This window comes from Alosa sapidissima, chromosome 2 (genome assembly GCF_018492685.1).
Source record: "Alosa sapidissima isolate fAloSap1 chromosome 2, fAloSap1.pri, whole genome shotgun sequence".
NCBI lineage: Eukaryota > Metazoa > Chordata > Actinopteri > Clupeiformes > Clupeidae > Alosa > Alosa sapidissima.
In genome coordinates, this window is record NC_055958.1 from 27,429,969 (window position 1) to 27,450,057 (window position 20,089).

The window sequence follows — 20,089 nt, forward strand, 5'->3', positions numbered from 1 at the left end:
AAATGATATACTGAGAAATATGATAAAAACACTTTGTTAACGTCACTACCCTATGTTATTTAGCCTACATGACTTGAGTTTTTCCTCTTGAGCATGAAGATAACATTTGTGGCATAACTTCGTAGCTTCATAATGCATGCTTCGTATCCAAATGTCTAGCACCTAGGCCTGCCTACTTTATTGGCGTTCTAAACATTTTTAGCTTTGAACGGACACATCACAAAAAAATGAAATGTCTCCTGTACCACACAGGGGAATTTCCGTCTGCCTTTTTCTGCCAAAAGTTAACAATTTTCAAGCTCCTTGCGTCTTTCTCTCAATGTATTGCTATACGGCTCTGGGTTTGCTTGTCCTCCGAGTTAGTCCTTAACAATGGTTGTTAAGGACCTGAAACCGGTCTATAGCCGAGCCGTTTTCGCGCCAACAGAACCTTAGCGGGACCTGTGAGAGAACTTCAATTGCGATCATGTGATCGTGGAATGTATTAAATAAATAGTTAAAATACAGATAAATCATATAAATAGATAGTTAAAATATGGTAATCAACCTTGCTTCTAAACATGTTTCAAGTTAATTCTTCAGAAAGCCATCAACCTGTTTCATGGTCCTCTTTTTTCATGAATTATTCATTATCCAAGACAACAATTTTAACCATGTTAAAACATTGTTGTTATATGTTATACATTCATTTCAAGCATTTTCTTTAGTCTTGATCTTAAATCTGAGCATGGCATTGAATACCCTATATGTGTGAACCTATAAAAGCACATTACATTCAGGTTTTTACCTCGTACAGTCCAAAAGATAAGTGATTAATTAGATTTTGACATGGTGGTGGCGGCCATATTGGATTTCTCCATTTTGAGGCATTATGGGACATTTTTGAGCCCGGCATACAGAAGATTTGAATTCAGCACCCTTCAAAACCCCTGAAAATGTTTTCATGTTGTCAAAAATTAACATGATTTGCCTTTAGGACATTTTCCATTTTCCAAAATCCTGCCTAGTCTATTTCATCATACTGTTATACGAACACACACAAAAGGTGATATATATATATATATATATGTATATATATATATATATATATATATATATATATATATATATATATATATAATAAAAATATTACACCCTGGTTTACACCAAACATGCAGTTAGACACTTAGAACTGCAACTGCACAAAAACTTTGCCATTCTTTTTGTTGAGGTGAGACCAAGATAAATTTGGTCAGATTGGGTCAAGCATGTTTGGCGTTCACCTGGCCAGGAGTAGCACACATAATTCACAGTCCCAAAGGTGAAGCAGGGAGGAGGCAGTGTGGTGATATGGGGCTGTATTGTATTAGTGCAAAAAAAGTGTTGCAGAAAAAAATTATAAAATGTATAGATGGCACTCTGAATGTGTGTGAATACTCTATACCAAATTACTGGCTGGCAAAAGAACTCCCAGTGTCAAGGAGCTTGGCAGAAGAGGAGTAATCCATCATGATAAGGATTCAAAGCACAATGACGACATTATGCAAGAGTTTTTTTCTAAAGAAAAAAAAGAAAACTGTACCCTGGCCAAGTGCATCACTTGACTTGAAATAAAAGAAAATCTTTGGGATATTTTAAAGAGTAAAGCAGCACAATCCGTTTAGTAAAGAGTTGCAGAAAAATCTTTCCAGGAATGAGTGTTGGTATTCTCTAATGTAGTTATGTAGTAGGCTATGCTAATAAATGTCCATAAAGCCTATGACATCTTCAAAAATGCCTGATAATTCAGGCTCAGAAATTGTCTTTTTTTTTTTTTAGGCCTGAACCATGTGTAAATAAAAATAAAAAAAACTAATGTAGATTGCTCACACCCAAATTATATTTTATGTGAAGAGTAGCATTTATGTAATTTGTAAGATAGAGATAGTCTTTACTCCAGAAGCCTCCACCTCCACACACACACACACACACACACACACACACACACACATACACATAATACAATGCCACTCAAGTAGGCTACCCTGGTTGTAGCCCGTTCACTATTTTATTCAAGGAAGTAATACCTTTGTCTTGTGACTCAACTCTAGATTTCACATACAAGACATTCAATCACCTTTTGTGTGTTTTGTATTGTATAACATAATATGATATAACGTAATCGGATAATTTGATTTTCGCAGTGAGAAATCTAAAGCATTTGATATAGCTCTGGGAAATGAAAAACTTGAATAGATGTCTGACAGACAGGTGTAACACTGTATCTCTGTGTTGGAATAGAAGTGTTCCATGGAGTGCATGGAATAGTTCACTAAAGTATATATGTGTGTGTGTGTGTGTGTTGCAGACTGCACAGAGGAAGATCAGGGAGATCATCCAGCAGGTGAAGCAGCAAGAACACAAGCACCAGCAGGGGGGTCCCGTGCCACGCCACGCCAAGTGACCGGCAGGGCCGCCCCAGCGGGCACCAGCCAATGAATGTAGCCCTCCCAACTGGAGCGAGAGATTGAGCAAGAGAGAGAACGAGAGCGAGAGAGAAAAGAGTGGAAGAGAGCGAGACGGAGAAGAGTCAGAGGGGAACAGGCAAGAGGAAGACCAGCGGCATCGGGAACAAAAGAATAACCAAAGAACTTCACATGGGGGAAAAGGTGTGAGCCAAAGGCTAACGGGGCTAAGTCGGCTGCCAGCCTAAGAGGGCTGTGGATATATGCGGAGAGACATGACTGTTCAAAAACTACCACCCACACACACACACACACACACTCTGTTCACACATGTGCTAAAACATTGACAAAAAAAAAAATGACAAAAAAAGAATTGGGTATCTTGAAAGAATTGGGTATCTTTTGTGTTCACAAGTTTAAAAGCAGGAAGCATCATCCTCCTGTGTTAGGTTATCTCATTTAGTTGGACTAATATAGGCCTAACAACCACACTCACAAGAAAAGCTCTGTTCACACAGACAGTATGTACATTCATGCATAGTGTTTGAGGGATTGGTGTAGACTTAGGTACAGGTGTGGAATAGTGACTAAGATATTTAAAAAAAAAACACTTTTTTATTTCACCAACGGTTTTGATGCTAAGATTGCAAGTGTCGGTTTCCTTAGCAGTATTAACAAACGTTAGAACAAATATACTGTTATATACTGAAAAGATGTACTGTTAATCTTGTTTATACATGGAGTATATAAGCACTTATATACAGACTGATGTGTATATTTGTGTATACATATATAGTTGTATGTATATAACAGTATATTTTTTCATAGATGATAAAGATCTTTTAAAAAGAAACTTGGGAGGGGATCTTGGGGCATACTTAGGGGGAAGAGTTTGATTCATATCTATTATTTGTTTGCATTTGAGATATTTAAAGTGAAACAAAGATACGCAAAAGCATTGACAAACTTAGAAGAGAGAAAGACAACTTAGTGGATTATTCGGAATCCATGTTATTCAGCCTGTGTGTGCCAACTGCTCTTAGTTCACATATCCAACGCTGGTTACTTGTATTTTGTTGTTACTAACGTTTCAGTCTTTTTGCTTAACTTTCTTTTTTCACTCTCGGGTGCTGTCATCAGCGTCAGCTGATGTCTGTGTTGTTGTTGTTTTTTGCTTTCTTTTGTTGCGTCACAGTGAAATTCCACATTGCCTGTGATATTGCCTTGCAGCCTTTTTGACTTTTTGACTTTTACACGGCTGATTTGACTGCCTCTTCTCGGTTAAGAAGACATGAGATAAATCATTACAGAGAGTGTGAGACTGTAGGCCTATATATACATATATACATATACACATTGATCATCCATACGAGGAGAGTGACCGCTCAATTAGATATTTTGTCGTAGGAGGGGCTGTTGAAGAATCTCAAATCGAGCGTGGAGTTTGTCTGTCCCGGTGCGTTTTGTCATACCCTGAGCAGAGGGGAGCAGTGCAGTGCAAAAGCGTGTGACAGAGGAAAGGGTGGCTGGGTGGGATGTGGGATGTGGGGTGGGGTGGGGTGGGGTGAGGTGGGATGTGGGATGTGGGATGGAATGTGGGGTGGGGTGGGATGTGAGGTGGGGGGTAGGGTTCAGTGAGGAGTGGATGGGCGCATGCGTGTGACAAAGGGGTTTTGGACATTTGTTGGAGAGAGAATTAGTATGACCTGTGGTACACATACACACCAACCCACACACACACACACACACACACAACAGCGTTTGGCTTTAAACCTCTTAGTCAGGGAGCTTCTCTAAGTGGCTTGACAGATGTGAATGTAAATATGTAGCACCTGCACTATGTGTCTTAGTGCAGTGGTTGGGCCAGCCAGAATGTGTTTTTGTTTTGTTTTTTTTTTAAATCTTGATACTTTAAAATTTTCTATCATTTCAAAAAACAATCAAACAGACAAAAAGGACGAAAAATCTCAGCTCTTTTCACATTTTCCTCAACACCCAGGTACAGATTTATCCCTTTGTGCTTTCGTTTATTTTCATTTTGTTTATTCTTTGTGCGAGTGAAAGCTTGTGGCCTTAATTGTCACCAAGTCAGTAACCTCACCATGAGTTCCCCTCTCCTTCCCAACTCCTTCCCAACCTGCGAGCTACCAGCTGCATCTTCCAGACGCAAGGTTAATGCCAATACGCACAGCTTCCTCCATTGGTGTGTATGCGTGCGTGTGTTTATATTATATATATAAAGAGAAAGAGAAGATATTTATGAATCTATTTTTTTTTTTTTTATATTTTATGACGATAACTATTACTGATTCGGGGGGACACTGCCATATTGCTTTGAAGGGAAGTGTTTTATTTTCTTGAGAAACTAAAAGAAGAATTAAAAAAATATGACTATGAATAATGACAGTATATTTTACAGGGCCCTTAAAGGGCTATGGTGGGACATTTTTATATGAGGTGGGATTTTTTTTTTTAGCTCTATGTTTGCATTCCCTCATAATATTTTCCGCATTCACTTGCAATAGTTTTGCATTTACCATTCCAAGGGAATGCAAAACTATTGTGAGGGGACCAAAAACTATTGAGAGGGAATGCAAAAGTTATTGTGAGGGAACGCAAAAAACGTTGCAAGGGAATGCAAAACCATTGTTAAGAAAGCAATAGGTGCTTACAAAGTAAATTCCCACCCCAATTAAAAAATAATTACCCACTATGTCCCCATAGAGGCTCTGTAATAATTCAACGCTAATGGGGAGAAAATAAAACACATGAATCACCGCATTACTTTGATCAGGATGTAAACAGTGCGCATGTTAGTTTTTATGATCTACCTCAGGCTTCAGGGTACCTCAGTCCAATCTTTCATTCCCCCCCCCCCCCCCCTTTTTAAACCCCCCAAACCTTCTCCCTCACAAAAAAATATTTTGTATGCCTTGTAAAACTAGTTTTTTAAATTTCTTTTTCTTTTTTTTTTAAATAAAACAAAAAGATTGCAAGTTAAGAGTTGACACTTTTATGTCCAGTTGGCTGGAAATGGAAGGATGGGTCTTGAAGCTTTTTGAACACGTAGTGCACCCCTGTCTTAGTGGACATTCACTCTGTCTCTGGTGAAACAAGACAAGATGATTAGTTATGTTTTTTTTTTTTTTTTTTTTTTTTTTTTTTAAATCTTGTTATTATAATTATTTTTTTTATTTTCAAATCAACCTCTGTAGCATAGGATGAATGGGATTGCAGGGGTCCTTACCAGCCCGGAGTGGTTCTGAATATGGGCGCTGTGTGCTGATGTCATGATCAAAGGCAAACAAACAAAAATTATACAAATAGAAAACAGCAATTTTTTAAAATAATAAATTGTCTCACGGATAACTGTCAATATTGCTTCAGACCAGTTGACAAACGTTCTACCGGTTTTAGATTTTGTTTTTCCTATACTGACCTAATCACCAAGTTAAACTTTTAAAAAGAATGTGTGTACTTGATAAGTAGGACCTAAATTAGCCAAAAAAAGAAACACACTGATACTATCTTGAACAATGTGTAACACTCAGTTGTCATGTATAATGAACCACGCTTGTCTTTTTAGGGTGTCACTTTGTCTGGATAAAGAGCAAACTGTATATCTGTAAACATGTACTATAGACTCACAAAATTTCAAATTTCTTTTGTTTGTTTTGTACCGGTTGGTTCATTCGTTTGTGTGTGTGTTTTATCTCTGTAACCACCCTTGTACATCCATGCTCTGTGAAGGAGAGGTTTGGCCAGGTGTGTGAGTGCCTCCTCTGAGGTCTCCCTCCCTGGACTACTCACTATCAGACTCATTCTCCTCACCTTGATGCTGTGCATGTGTGAATGACCTCACTCACCTACCTTACGGCTGACATTTTAGACCTTGATGAAGGTAACATTTTCAAAGGGAGGGGATAGGTCAATAAAAGACAGAGTACAAGAGGAGACAAACTCAATGTTGTGTGCGTTTACTGTAAAACGAGACAGAAAACATTATTTGGCCCATGGGTCATATTGTTTCACTGTGCTTTTTTTCAATTAGCACACCTGGTCTGTGATGTAAGGTGTTAATTATGTGTGAAAGAAGCAGCTCAATGCACATTTCCCTTGAGATATGATTTTAAAACAATGAAAGTTCTACAATCAAACAAATTCTATAGCTATCAATGCTGCAGGAGTTTGCTTTTGTTGACTAATTCTAATTAAGGTGAACCTTAATTGCTCTTTTTGACTAATTAAGGTGAACCTTAATTGAACTCACTTTTGCATGTCACTTGCATAGGTTAAAGGAGTCATTTTGATTTAAAACAAGCTGTTGTCAGATCTGTGAATTCTGTGAAAAATATACAATGCTGCTGTATGTCCCAAGTGTATTTCTGGGAAGTTCCAACCCCTAAATCTCCTTTGTATACACCGACTGATGTAGACACCCAACACCATCTAGATTATTTCTACGTAACAGCATTTCCCGCCATTTGTAAGTCTATTCCTAGGTCTGATTTTCATGGCTCTTTCTTCTATACTGACAGATCTCCCTTGCGTCTCGGGGCTTTTTCTTATAGAGACTGAGGCCAGGTTGCATTACAGTGATGGTGGTAGAGCTGAATCGTTCAGGTGTTTGAAAGCTGTTAACAGTATTGCTTCAGGAGTAATGTGGTAGACACAGACACAACATGTAGTCAACAACAAAGCATTTTAATCAAATCTTTCTACAGTGATTCTTAACCTTTTTCTCAGAAATGGATGATTTTTTATTTTTTGTAATGTATGTTAGATATGAACAGATCGCCCATCTAGGCCAGAGCAAGGCATTATACAAGAGTTGTATCAGCCGCCACATCCATTGATGTCTTCATAACAGTGTGTCTTCTATTGTGGTGAACCAGCTGTCTTGTCAATCAGTGTAATGTAGCTCTGAAATGTAGCTGGGTTTTCTTTGCTCAAAATGTTTGTTCTAATCTAGACTACCAGGTGGTATTCAGTGTGGGGTGATAGTTGTAGTCTACATGCAAAAGTGGAAAATGGGAAAGACACACAATGCTGTTTCATCCTCTCCAGTGCTCCAGCTCCAGTGTATGAGAGGGTGCAGGCATGATGCTTATTCCACCATCACTTAAATATATAGCATGGAGCAATAGGATAGCTCACACTCATTCACAACCTCGTGTCACTATAGCGGCACTTGCAAGGCCATTTTTCCCCTGCTCTTTTTGTTGGGGTCCTTTCGTCATCCTTGTACGAGATTCCACAGGAGACATTCGCACGAGCAGTCATTACGCATTCACTAGGCTCTGCTTAAAAAGATCCGAGTCATTCAAACGCTTCACCGGTTTTAACCTTTTTCTACACCCTAGTTTAAACGGAGGATCCATTTCTGAACAGCGACTTTAAATACCTTGAGTTGTCCCCTGTTCTTTTGAAGCGATATGGGGTTGGTTTCTCAGCCCACTGCACTGCCACTGAACGCCCCCCCTGCAGACATACACAAACAAGCACGCATGATGATCCCAGTTTTAACCTTGGTAGGGGGTAACTAGGGTGTTGAGAGCTGAGAGCTGACTCATGATCACTCTTTTTTGCTAACAGCCATGCTGTTGTTTTGAATAGTAGGTGAACTGTACTGCTGATCAACATGGATCTGAGCAATAAAAAGGTCTTTCTAAAAAATGTAAGAGCAGTGTGTCCTCGTGCCTTTGATTTAGAATTGAATAATTCTCAGGAAACTATTTGTGGCTATCCCTCATTTCTATCTAAAGAAACAGAAAAGACTCAATTACAAAATATTAAAATTATATTTGTAACTATATTACAACAGTAATTAGTATACTGACACATTATGATACTTCTCCATTCTTTTCATAGGCTTCTTTGTGCGCAACATCATTGGTGGTGTAATATGACATCAAAAGGTCTAACCACTGAAGGACCTTCGAAGAACATAACTTCTAAAGCAAGACAAACAATAATAAGCACATTTGCTTTAAATGGTCTTGTGTGTTAGATGACTACACAAAAAAACACTGCTAAATGGATGGATCCAGAGACCACTTGCGCATCTGGAAGTACTAAAAAAAAAAAAAACAAATCACCCACAAACCCAAAATACAATTATATATCATATTAAAAGAGGACATATTCAATTTTTATTTGGAGATAGATCCCTTTTTTAAATAAAAACATCACAATTTAGATCCAGGAGGCACTTGCATATCTGAACATATTCTATAAATGGCAGTTTAATACAAAGACCAAAGCTTTGGATGCAATTAAAAAGCAATCCCTTACATACATCAAACATTATAGCACATACAAAATACATACATTTTTGTTGTTTCTATTTGCAACTGAACAACCAACAGGTGCGTTGGGTGCAGTTTGTATTTTGCATTAATGCCCTCACCATCAGCCATGGGAGAACCAATGTCAAGTTAGTCATGCAGACTTGGACCTTGAATCCACCTTCAGTTGTGGGTTTCCTATTACAATGGCTAGTTCATTAAAAATTCAGCCAGTGTCTTGACACTTGACTCCCAAGTATAAACAAAAGTTTTAAGGAAACTGGTTTGTCAGACATCAAAGCCTGTGATTTAAATAAGACAGCTTTAGTCACGTAGTCACAGATTCACAAAGCCCACATCAAATGATTGAATTGTGATAATCAAAATGACAAACACACAACATCAATGTTGTTCTGACCAGTCTTAGGGCCATTCACACCAAAAATGATAACTATAACAATAACAGCTAAAAAGTATTGCTCTAGCTAATATGAATTACAACGTCCACTCCACACATGAATTATAACGATAATGACATGAAGAACAATATCGCTGGGGATCACTTTCAGAGCGATTTTGAGAAGGATAAAAAGCTGACATCAAATCAATCACATTTTAGACATCACATTCACCAACAAGAGACTTCTCTTATCGTTGGTCTGTTTGGATACTCATATTGTTATAGTTATCTTTATAGTTATCGTTCCTGGTGTGAACGACCCTTTACACACCGAAATACAACATTCTCTATCAAATCTAGGCAGATTAAATGTATGGCCATAGCTCCTTTGGAGGCACATCTTGCTTGGTCCACACTGTGGACATTTGCAGCATCTGCAGCAATTAGAACACATTCTCATTTTCATCACTGGCGCTCAGCGTTTGACCCTAGCCAGACTCAAACAAATATTAGGCCACAGACCCGAAGTGAACACTTCATTCAGTCTTTCCCTCATTAAAAACACTTCAAAACCACTCTGTGTGGCAGTCCAGTGCTGGTGTTGGTGGTAGTAGTGACGGTGGGCATCACTGGGGGACGTTTATCTGTTCTTGCGGTCCTGGCTGACTCCGTTCTGCTCTACGCCATCCAGCTTGAGGCGGCTCTGGCTGTAGCGGTGGATCAGAGCCCCGGGCAGCAGGGCCATGCAGGCGATAGCCAGCAGCTGCATCACCGTGCCCCAGGTGAACAGGTCGTCCAGCGAGGTGAGCTCAGACAGCATGGAACCTGTCTGAACGCAGATGAAATTGTACGGCATCAAACCTACGGGGAAATGAAGACAGTCAGTGGAAATGGAACTGAAATTCACACTTGTGATTCAACACACAAAAAAAGTAAGTGAGATTCACACTCGTGATTCAACACAAACACACACACCATATCTTAAGATGGTCATGTGTGTTTGGAATTAAGAGCAACTCTATACACTACTTGACTTACTATGGGCTCTGTTGCAATGAATCACAATAATCTACTATGGGCTTCGGGTTGCAATGAATCACAATAATCTACACTGAACTTACAAAAACAGGCCTAGTCTATGAAAATAATTGCTTCACATCACTCAGATCTTGGATTAACATGATACACAGGATTTACACTTGTGATGCTGTGAAGCTGATAGACAATTGTGTATCAAAAGAAGAAAAGAAAAAAAGTTTGCATAATTAAATGCTTTTGAATAAATTTTTTGCAGCACATCGCTTTTACTATCAACCCCCCTTTTTGACAACTGACATATCGGTTTTACATATCGGTTATCGGCCTCCTGTTTCGGTAATAATTGATATCGGTATCGGCCCTGAAAAAAACATATCGGACGATCCCTAACCGCGGTATCAACGAACAGGAAACTGGTTTGCCGACTTCAAGTCAAGTAGCTAGTGCACAGAGCCCATTGTACTGTAACATTGGAATATGTGCTTACCTATGAAGATGGAGAGAGCAAATAACGTGACCGGGATGTTGAGGACTGGTGCCGTCATGTTCAAGAACCAGTTTGGGCTCATGGGGAAAAATCGAAGAAAAAGCAAAAAGAACAACAAGCTGTCCCTATTGTCCTCCACCTACAAAGCAAATAGTAGGTGCAGAAGGAAATAATCAATTGTGTAAGCTACTACTACCACCTGGTGGACACACAGACAAAACGCAATTTAAAAAATAAAAAAAAAAACAGACCAAAAAATATTTTTGATTAAAAGGTCAAATTGATGTCCCAAAATTGGTTATTAGTGACAATGTATGTTTTGCAATGCTTATTTAACATGGTATGCTTACTGTTAACAAGAAATAGTAGCCTTGGTCACTCAGTAAGTAACTCACTTGCTAAGTTATTTTGCACAACTACAGTCATGGGAATAATGAATAATATCCAAAGAAAGAACATATAACCCAAAACAACACAAGACCACAACTAATCATTTTGCAAGTTGTTATCTACACACCTTTTTCTGAAGCATGGTTACTTTGTCTGGAAAGAGCCTTATGATGTGCTGCTTGCCAAAGGCTTGAGAAAGTAGGTAACAGAAGGTTGCCCCCGTCGTGGTGAGGACACAGGCCAGCGGCAGCCCTTGCCATGGCCCGAACAAAGCTCCGGCCAGGATGTTCTTAGAGAAATAGGAGAGGGTGAGACTAAGTATGTGTGTGTAAACAACAGGCAGACAACATAACACCTGTCGAATCGCATCTGTGTTCTTGCAGTCGTCTCTAAGTTGTGCTAGCTGGGTGAACTCGCTTAACAAATGAAGGGCCATAGTAATGGCTATGGTGCATGTTTCATGTTTGCATGGACAAAGCTCTTACCAGAAATGAGGAGCCAGGGATAGCAAATGACTGCTTGTATAGGTACGCACTGCAGAAGATGAGCAGCACGTAAGACGTGTGCTCCGTCCTGTAGAACTGAAGGAGTTCAGCCAACTCTTTGAGCTCCACCAGGTCTGACGGGAACTTCAACCTTAAGGTATGCGAGAAAGACAGTTGTCTCAGTTAATTTCCTACATCATTCATTCATTCATTCATACATCTAGCAGGTCCATCAAACTAGGAACTGAGCAAAATAACTAACTACATCATTAGGTAAAAGGTAAAAACAGCAACTATCAGATAGGCCTACCATTTCTCTGGTTTAGTTAGGTTCCATAACTTTTGGAATGACTCGTCTCATACACTACTAGGCAAGAATGCAAAGCAAGAACGTCAATTCCTCACCTAGCGACGACTAGTGGCTAATAATTCCATATTATGCTAATATTAATCTATGTTGCAAAATACATTGAAACCCATACCCAAACACAAATAATCAATACTTGAATAAATTAAAAGATTAAGCAGATAACATTATTGTACAAATTACTGAATTTAGCAAACGTTGCCTAGCCTGCAATGCTAGTTTAGCAGGTTAGCTGACCTGTATTCCACTGTTCTGAAGATTTCCTGATTCTGTCCTTCATTATGAGATTGCTCCGCGTCTTCATTTTGTACCCTAACCTGTCGGCGAACAGGAGGTAGGTAGGTAGAGAGCAAATATAGGTAAAATGTCGCCCCAATTACCACCACAATTAAACCTAAGACAGAACGCATACTGTTGAACCAGTAGGGGATGGAACAGGAGCAGTATGTCAAGCTGAATACTAGAGCGTGAGTCACGTGACACTAAGGAATCATGTTTCCTTCAGAACGTTAGAATGGTGGCTGATCTCAAAGTTGCGAAACTTTGTAGCGCCAATAAGCATTTATGAGCACATTTTCAAAGTAGAGAGAACAGTCCTATAACCTCCTATAAAAGCTAGTCAAATCTGCCATTTTCCACAAATAGGCTGAAACGAAGAACCAAGTTAGCACCTCTCTGCTGCGAGCGAGCGGGCTGATATATAAAAAGATAGCTTGTGCAAAAGGTTTGTATAAGATGATTTGTAAATCTACTTCATATCCACCAGGAAGTTGCTGCGTGCGGACCACCCACAAACAAGATTGTGACATTCCAAATTGCGGTTTTTCAAGTGGCAATATTTAGATCTCTGCCTGAGGCAAGATTGCCTGTTGAGGCATAATGGCTCGATATGCACAGGTACAGGGTTCTGTTGCATTGATCACATTGACGAATCCACCCGTAAATGCACTTAGGTAAGTTGTCGTCGTTTAACTCGTAGGCTACTTAGCTAAATAAAGTTAGGCTACCTTTGACCTACTTCGAATGTCGAGGTTAGTGGATACAATGTAGCAATATTGTAACAAGTTAGAAGCTCATTCAGGGTAGCCTACGCTTTGATAGACAGCATTGGATGTTTATTTATGCCCCTGGCTGGGTGTTCAATTTTGTGTTTGAAACAACGTGTTGCAAATCATTGCCTACACCTGTCCAAGTTAACCAAGTTATCTCTTGCCTTGACTTTACCTTGCAGTGCTGCTGATGACAGTGATTGTCAGTTGTGCAGTAAACTCATATTTGTTTTCTTATCACTGTATGCTATCTGCTGTGTGTGTGTGTGTGTGTGTGTGAGAGAGAGAGAGAAAGAGAAAGACAGAGGGAGAGATAAGCAACTTTAATCATTTGGACTTACGAACAATCACATGAATGTAAAATTAATATGAAATGATTAGGTCTGGATTGAACTGATATTTACAACTGCTCACTTTCTAGTGCTGCCGTACGCCTTGGCATCACAGAAGCGGTGACAAGAGCCCTCCGTGACCCCAAGGTGAAATCTGTGGTCATTTGTGGAGAAAATGGTGTTTTCTGTGGCGGTAAAGTATAGACTACTTCTAAACATCAACAGTGAACTGGTGAACACGGATATGTTAAAGATTAATTTTACCCCCTCCACCCCCACACACACACACACACACACACACACACACCACTGGACAACAGGGGCAGACATCCGTGAATTTGCCAAGCCAATGACTGGCCCTCCTTTGGTTCCCATGATCTCTGCCATTGAGGAAGGAGACAAGCCTGTGGTAGCAGCAATTGAAGGAATGGCGTTTGGTGGCGGTCTGGAGCTGGCCCTTGGCTGCCACTACCGTATTGCTCATTCAAAGGTCAGTGTTCTGCAGCACGTTGGCCAGGTGCAATGTCCGATGCACTAGCTACTCATTACAATTTTAGCCTTTTTTGATAATCTGGGAATTTACAGAATATCTCATCTGTAAAGTGCAAGTGCATCTGTTGGTAATTAATACCTCAGTGTTAATTGCTAGGTAATTTAACCCTACACTATTCATGGATTTTACCAGGTCCCTTTCCACAGGTGTATAAAATCAAGCACCTAGATTATGAATGCAGACTGCATGGTGCTTGATTAATACACCTGTGGAAAGGGACCTGATGAAACCCATGAATAGACAAAAGAATAGGGGCGCCTGCCATTTCACCCACAGAAACGGCAATGACATCTCATTCTAAATCAGTGTTTTTCAAAGTGTGGTCCGGGGACCACTGGTGGTCGGCAAGCTATCCAGAGTGGTCCGCAAGCAGATGTGGTAAAATATAATATAGATGGGATGTTTGCAATATTGAACTAACAGTTCTGCAACACTGCCTATGTAAGCTGTGCCAGATTATATGAATCCTCTGACACAATAAGCAAGGTGCAAAGACAATAAGCAAGGTGGTTCAGTGACAAGGCCTATTAATATGTAATATGCTAATTAAGTAGGTCTACACTTTTTGTTTTAGCTAGGTGGTCCGTGAGGGGTTTTTTTTATTGGTGAAGTGGTCCTTGGTCTCTTCGAAATCATTAATATGGAATTGGTCTCCACTTTTCAACTATTGCAGCTTCCACTCACCTAGAAAGGCTTATCACACAATTTTGCAGGGTCTGTAGGAATTTTTGTCCATTTATTAAGAATATATATATCATAAACATAGCCCATTACGTGATTTTTCTTCTAGTTCATCTCAAACATTGTTTTTGCGAGTTTGGTGTGGATGAGTTTGACTGGCCCACAGAGAACAGGTTTCTTCATGCTATCAAGCACCTTTGGGATGAACTACAAGACAAATCACATAATGGGTTAAGTTTATGAAAATAGGCTATGTCTAACTGAACATGCATCTGAGAGAAACATACACTTGTGATGTATGCTTGTTGTGATGCAGGCACGTGTGGGACTTCCTGAAGTCACCCTGGGTCTTCTCCCTGCTGCTGGGGGCACACAGCGTCTGCCTAGACTCATCGGGTTAGCTCCTGCCCTAGAGCTCATCACCACCGGTACTGAACACACCCCACTCACTGCAGCCATGAGAATACCTCAGCACAGCTGGTGGCCAGCAACAACAACAACAACAACAACAAAAGCAAAAGCTGTAGCTCACTAGTGTGAATGATGCTATTTTCTGTGTCTTTTTTTTATTCCGACCATGAGTTCCTTTGAGTAAAGATGAGGATGTGCATATCCTGAATTACTTGACCTAGTCTTGACATAGTCGCTCCTACATATCCTGGCTTGGCGTTCATGAAATGTATAGGATGACCCGACAATGCTAGGTCAAGCCTCGCTTTATCTCTTATCTTGGATTTCTTAATTCCGCTTTTGTGAAATACCCCTCTGGTGACGTGACAGTTGTGGTATTGTATAGTGTTGTAATGTGGTTTTGTATAATGTTGCAATGTGGTGCCTACCCTCACTTTGTTTTTGCAGAAAGCTAACAAAACAATTGGGGATACAGAGAGAGTAGGGGAGAGTAAAGCTTTTTGTGAAATAGCAGCTGCCGGCAACAGTTGTCTCTCAGACAGGAATATATATATATATATATATATATATATATATATATATATATATATATATATATATATATATATATATATATATATATATATACACAGTGTTTCCCAGAGAATTGTATAGTGTATATATATATATATAAGTACTATATATACTTTTTTGATCCCGTGAGGGAAATTTGGTCTCTGCATTTAACCCAATCGGTGAATTAGTGAAACACAAACAGCACACAGTGAGGTGAAGCACACACTAATCCCGGCGCAGTGAGCTGCCTGCTTCAACGGCGGCGCTCAGGGAGCAGTGAGGGGTTAGGTGCCTTGCTCAAGGGCACTTCAGCCGCGGCCCCTGGTCGGGGCTCGAACCGGCAACCCTCCGGTTACAAGTCCAGAGTGCTAACCAGTGGGCCACGGCTGCCCACAAATTGAATTCCATGTGTGGTGGTTGGTTTGCAGAATTAACTTGAATGCAACAGTTTTTAACAAATTAGCACAGCTGGTTATGATGCTAACCAAATTTAAGCACAATTTAGTACAACCTGGAAAATCATTGTGTGGTGGTCAATGTTGATATTGTGGTGGGCCGCCACAAATAAGTCAATGTATGGGAAACACTGATATAAATGACCAGAAGAGGGTTCTGTATTCACAGTGCAGTTGTTGATTGTCTGGGAGAATGGGCGGTTTCTATTATATTATGAAACATTTTAGAGGAGGCATGCTTCTGGTATTGGCTCATATTAATATATTTTGTGGTGTAGATTGGTTTGGGAGGATCAACGTTAAAATGACAGCATCTGCCTTAGCTTGTTATAAACTCATAATCTTAGCGGTCTTAAAGAGCTGAGTCATAACACATTCATGCTTGTTGACAAATTGAGCTGATATCGTCAGTGTATAACATTATCTTTTTTCATCTTCACAGGGCGTCATGTGACTGCTCAGGAGGCGTTGAAACATGGTATCGTGGACAAAGTGACTGACCAAAGTGCTCAGGACCTGGCTATACAGTTTGCCCAGGAAGTTGTAGGTATGAGGTATCTAGGGTCTGCTATCTGCATTAGATCCATGATTAGTCTGTCATGAGAAATCACTGGGTCAGTGTTACCAGCCTTTTATTGTTTACTTACGTCAGTGTATCTGTTTACATCTTTGGTCATCATAATCTAAACTTGTGTTGCAGGCCAGCCCCTGCTGCCCCGCAAGCTGAGCACACAGCTGACTCCGTGCCCTCCAGATGTTGATACCATCCTGGACGAGGCCATGGCCAGAGTGAAGCAGCGGGCGAGGGGCGCCATGGCACCAGTCGCCTGTGTCCAGGCTGTGAGGGCAGCTGTCAACTTACCCTACCAGGCTGGCATGCAGAAGGAGCAGGAGCTGATGGCCTTCCTGTTCCGTTCCAGCCAGGCCCGTGCCCTGCAGTACTGCTTCTTTGCCCAGAGGGCTGTTGGAAAATGGAGTCTTTCCAGCGGGGCTCACAGTGGCAACAGCAAGCCAAGGCCTGTGACCAAGGCAGCCGTCATTGGTGAGAGATGCTTTGTGGTCAGTGATTATGAAATAGATTGGTAATAGTCTCTGCCAGTATATGTATTGACCCTTTCAACAATAAAAACAAAAACAATGCTTGAACGTTCTATTTGGGCCCCAATCTACTTCCTCTGCATTAAGATAACATATGGAATGTTAAAAAGGAAGTCTTGTGGGGCCAACTATGATGCTGATAATGGAACTCTCTTGAAAGGGTCTATATACCATCACCTATTATGTATAGGTTTTGTGTATACTTGTGTACACTTCCCTGGCCTTCACCACACTATTGTCAGCCACTGAGGAGTCCTTCTGTGTCTAAACAGGCCTTGGCACCATGGGAAGGGGCATCACTGTGGCTCTTGTGAAGGCTGGGCTCTCCGTTGTAGCGGTGGAGACGAACAAGAAGCAATTGGAAATGGGGAAACAAATGGTGTCAGCAATGCTCAAGCACGACGCTCAGAAAATGAACGCCGTTCCGCGCCTTGACCTTCTTCATTACACGACAGACTTGAGCGAGCTGAAGAACACTGACCTGATCATCGAGGCTGTGTTCGAAGACATGGCCCTCAAAAAGGAGGTTTTCAAGAAGCTTTCATCTGTGTGCAAACCCGATGCCGTCCTCTGCACCAACACCTCTGGCTTGGATGTGGACGAGCTGGCCAGTGTGACAAAGAGGCCGGAGCTGGTGGTGGGCATGCACTTCTTTGCCCCGGCGCACGTGATGAAGCTCCTCGAGGTCGTCCGCGGAAGCCGCTCGTCCCCCGAGGTCATGGCCACTGCCATGCATCTGGGCAAGAGGCTCGGGAAGGTCAGCGTTGTGGTGGGCAACTGTTCTGGCTTTGTGGGCAACCGCATGCTGAGGCCCTATCTGGACCAGGCCAACTTCCTGCTGGAGGAAGGGGCCACGCCTGAGCTGGTAGATGGGGCCCTGGAGGAATTTGGCTTCCCCATGGGGGTTTTCAAAGTGTCCGACCTCTCCGGGCTCGACGTCGGCTGGAGGATTCGGAAGGAGGCCGGGCTGACCGGGCCGAACGTCGACCCAAAAGATCCCTCGCGGAGACGGCAGGGTCACCGATACAGCCCTCTGCCTGACCTGGTCTGCGAGCAGGGCCGCCTGGGGCAGAAGAGCGGCCGAGGGTGGTACCTGTACGACAAGCCCGGGGGCCGAGTTGCCACACCAGATCCAGACATCCATAAGCTCCTGGAGGACTACCGCGTCCGGCACGGCATCAGACCTCGTCAAATTGGCAGCCAGGAGGTGTTGGAGCGATGTCTTTTCGCCCTCATCAACGAAGGCTTCCGTGTCCTGGAGGACGGCATGGCCACGGGGCCTGAGGGCATCGACATGATCTACGTGTTCGGGTACGGCTGGCCGCGGCACAGGGGTGGGCCCATGTTCTACGCCGCGATGGTGGGACTGCCCAGAGTGCTGGAGAGGCTGGAGTACTACCAGCAGGTCCACCCAGACGTGCCTCACCTGCAGCCCAGCTCGCTGCTACGCAGGCTGGTGGTGAATGGCAGCCCTCCTCTCGACAAATGGAGGGACTTCCTCCAGAGACCCCACAGTCAACTCTGAGGTGTTGGGTCTGAGGTCATTTTAATCAACCAAATCCTTTGCACTACTAACAACAACGGCGCTTAACATTCTCAGGCATTGTGTCAGAATTCAGGTGTGGTTTTGAAAATATCTAATAACTTCAGGCAGATTTTTTAATTATTTCTTTAATTCGGTGACCATGGTGGAGCAGCCATAATGTCACTGACTGATGGTTGGTTGACCCAGATTTGATTCCTGCCGTTGAGAGTCTGTCGCTTTGAATAAAAGTGTCTGCTAAATATCAGTCACCTGTAATTCAGGCATGCTTTCAGCCATAATTTACATAATTCTAAATGTAAATGCAAACACTGAAATAAAACATTTTTCATACTGTTCTCATGATTTGTTTTCATTGATATATCCCTGAAGATATTGATTTCTTTCTCATTAGATATAAATATATCATGTCATTGTGCAGAGTACAAGTACAGAGACAAAGAAGTGCAGTTTGTGTCTAACCAGATGTGCAGAAAAGTGCAATGTGATAAAACAGTATAAGACAGTGCAGTGTGGACAGTAGTATACAGTTAAGAAAACGGTACGGTTTACATTCATAAAACTTAAATATAAATATGTGCAATGTATTAGCAGTAGCCTTATGAGAGCAGAATAGATATGGATATGCAGTATGAACAATGTATGAACAACATGTACAGATATGTGTAGTGTTGTAGCAGTAACATAAGAGAAGTAAAATTAATATAGATATACAGTACTCCCAGAATTATTGGCACCTTTGGTAAAGTTGACTAAAAACAGGTATGAAAAATAATCTGTTGGTGATTTATTGTACTCTCACAATGAAAACAATGAGGAAAAAAACACCCTTGAAGGGAAGCATTTTTTATTCTGAGAAAAAGGAAAATCTCATAAAGAAATAAATCCTCTAGTCATTTTTCAACATTGGAAAGATAAGAGAATACACTAAATTTAAATAAAAAGAAAGTGTGTTGACATTTGTAAGTCAGGGGATGTCTATAAAAACTAGGTACTTTGTTGAAAATGCCTATATTTACAGTTAAAACAATGATTAACAGGTTGTAATCAACTGGAAATGTGGCAAACATGCTTGGACAAAGACCCATGGTTATCTTGCCCCCACGCACAGTATGGAGGATGGTAAGATAGGCAAAACAATTCATAAGAACCACTGTTGGAAAGTTACAGAAAAAGGTATCATCTTGGGGTCACCAAGTCCCCCAAAAAATCTTCAAAAGTGACCTCTCTGCTAATAGATTATTTAGAGGGCATGCCAGGTAAAGGCCTGTCCAGTCATTTAATTAACAATATAAACAGCAGGGGTTATTGAATGGTACAGTGACTGTCTGGAAGTGTGGTCTATTGTCAGATGAAATGAAAATTGGGCTCTTTAGCTAGTTTAGCGTACATAGAAGAACGACTATACTGAAAACAACCCCATGCCTAATGAGAATTATGGTGGAGGGGCTTTGCTATTGTGGGGCTGTTTTTATTCCCAAAGGCCTTAGGAACCTAATTACGGTGCATGGTATGATGAACACCAAGAAAAACCT

At 41.2% G+C, this 20,089-nt stretch overlaps 3 protein-coding genes and 1 long non-coding RNA gene across 9 annotated transcripts in view; 2 read left to right on the forward strand and 2 right to left on the reverse strand.

The window, feature by feature from the left end:
- igf2bp2a (insulin-like growth factor 2 mRNA binding protein 2a) overlaps positions 1-3,948 on the forward strand; it is a 54,315-nt gene extending 50,367 nt beyond the window's left edge. For all 4 annotated transcript variants that reach the window (XM_042068016.1, XM_042068009.1, XM_042068017.1 and 1 more), the window contains one exon: positions 2,327-3,948. In XM_042068016.1, coding sequence (XP_041923950.1) covers positions 2,327-2,422 — 96 coding nt within the window. In that variant the 3' untranslated portion in view covers positions 2,423-3,948. The remainder of the gene's footprint in view (positions 1-2,326) is intronic.
- A 1,502-nt stretch (positions 3,949-5,450) lies between these two features.
- On the reverse strand, positions 5,451-8,093 carry LOC121688435. Its single transcript, XR_006024579.1, has 3 exons — positions 7,828-8,093; positions 5,671-5,705; positions 5,451-5,527 (listed from the first exon to the last, which is right to left on the reverse strand). It is a non-coding gene; the product is annotated as an uncharacterized LOC121688435 (long non-coding RNA).
- Positions 8,094-8,535: 442 nt separating this feature from the next.
- Positions 8,536-12,710, reverse strand: tmem41aa (transmembrane protein 41aa). 2 transcript variants are annotated; one of them, XM_042068046.1, is made up of 6 exons: positions 12,630-12,710; positions 12,115-12,194; positions 11,511-11,661; positions 11,153-11,314; positions 10,636-10,774; positions 8,536-9,971 (listed from the first exon to the last, which is right to left on the reverse strand). In XM_042068046.1, exons 1-6 carry the CDS (start codon positions 12,684-12,686, stop codon positions 9,751-9,753), a joined length of 810 nt encoding a protein of 269 aa, XP_041923980.1. In that variant the 5' UTR covers positions 12,687-12,710; the 3' UTR covers positions 8,536-9,750. The 2 variants fall into 2 exon arrangements, with proteins under 2 accessions (XP_041923980.1, XP_041923972.1); XM_042068038.1 differs by lacking the exon at positions 12,630-12,710 and having other exon boundaries at positions 12,115-12,408.
- ehhadh (enoyl-CoA, hydratase/3-hydroxyacyl CoA dehydrogenase) lies at positions 12,694-18,892 on the forward strand. Of its 2 annotated transcripts, XM_042067987.1 has the most exons (7): positions 12,694-12,830; positions 13,348-13,451; positions 13,579-13,748; positions 14,809-14,920; positions 16,356-16,460; positions 16,614-16,955; positions 17,284-18,892. In XM_042067987.1, the coding sequence occupies exons 1-7, from the start codon at positions 12,757-12,759 to the stop codon at positions 18,534-18,536; spliced, it is 2,160 nt and encodes a 719-aa protein (XP_041923921.1). In that variant the 5' UTR covers positions 12,694-12,756; the 3' UTR covers positions 18,537-18,892. The 2 variants fall into 2 exon arrangements, with proteins under 2 accessions (XP_041923921.1, XP_041923929.1); XM_042067995.1 differs by lacking the exons at positions 12,694-12,830; positions 13,348-13,451 and having other exon boundaries at positions 13,559-13,748.
- The last annotated feature ends 1,197 nt before the right edge of the window (positions 18,893-20,089 follow it).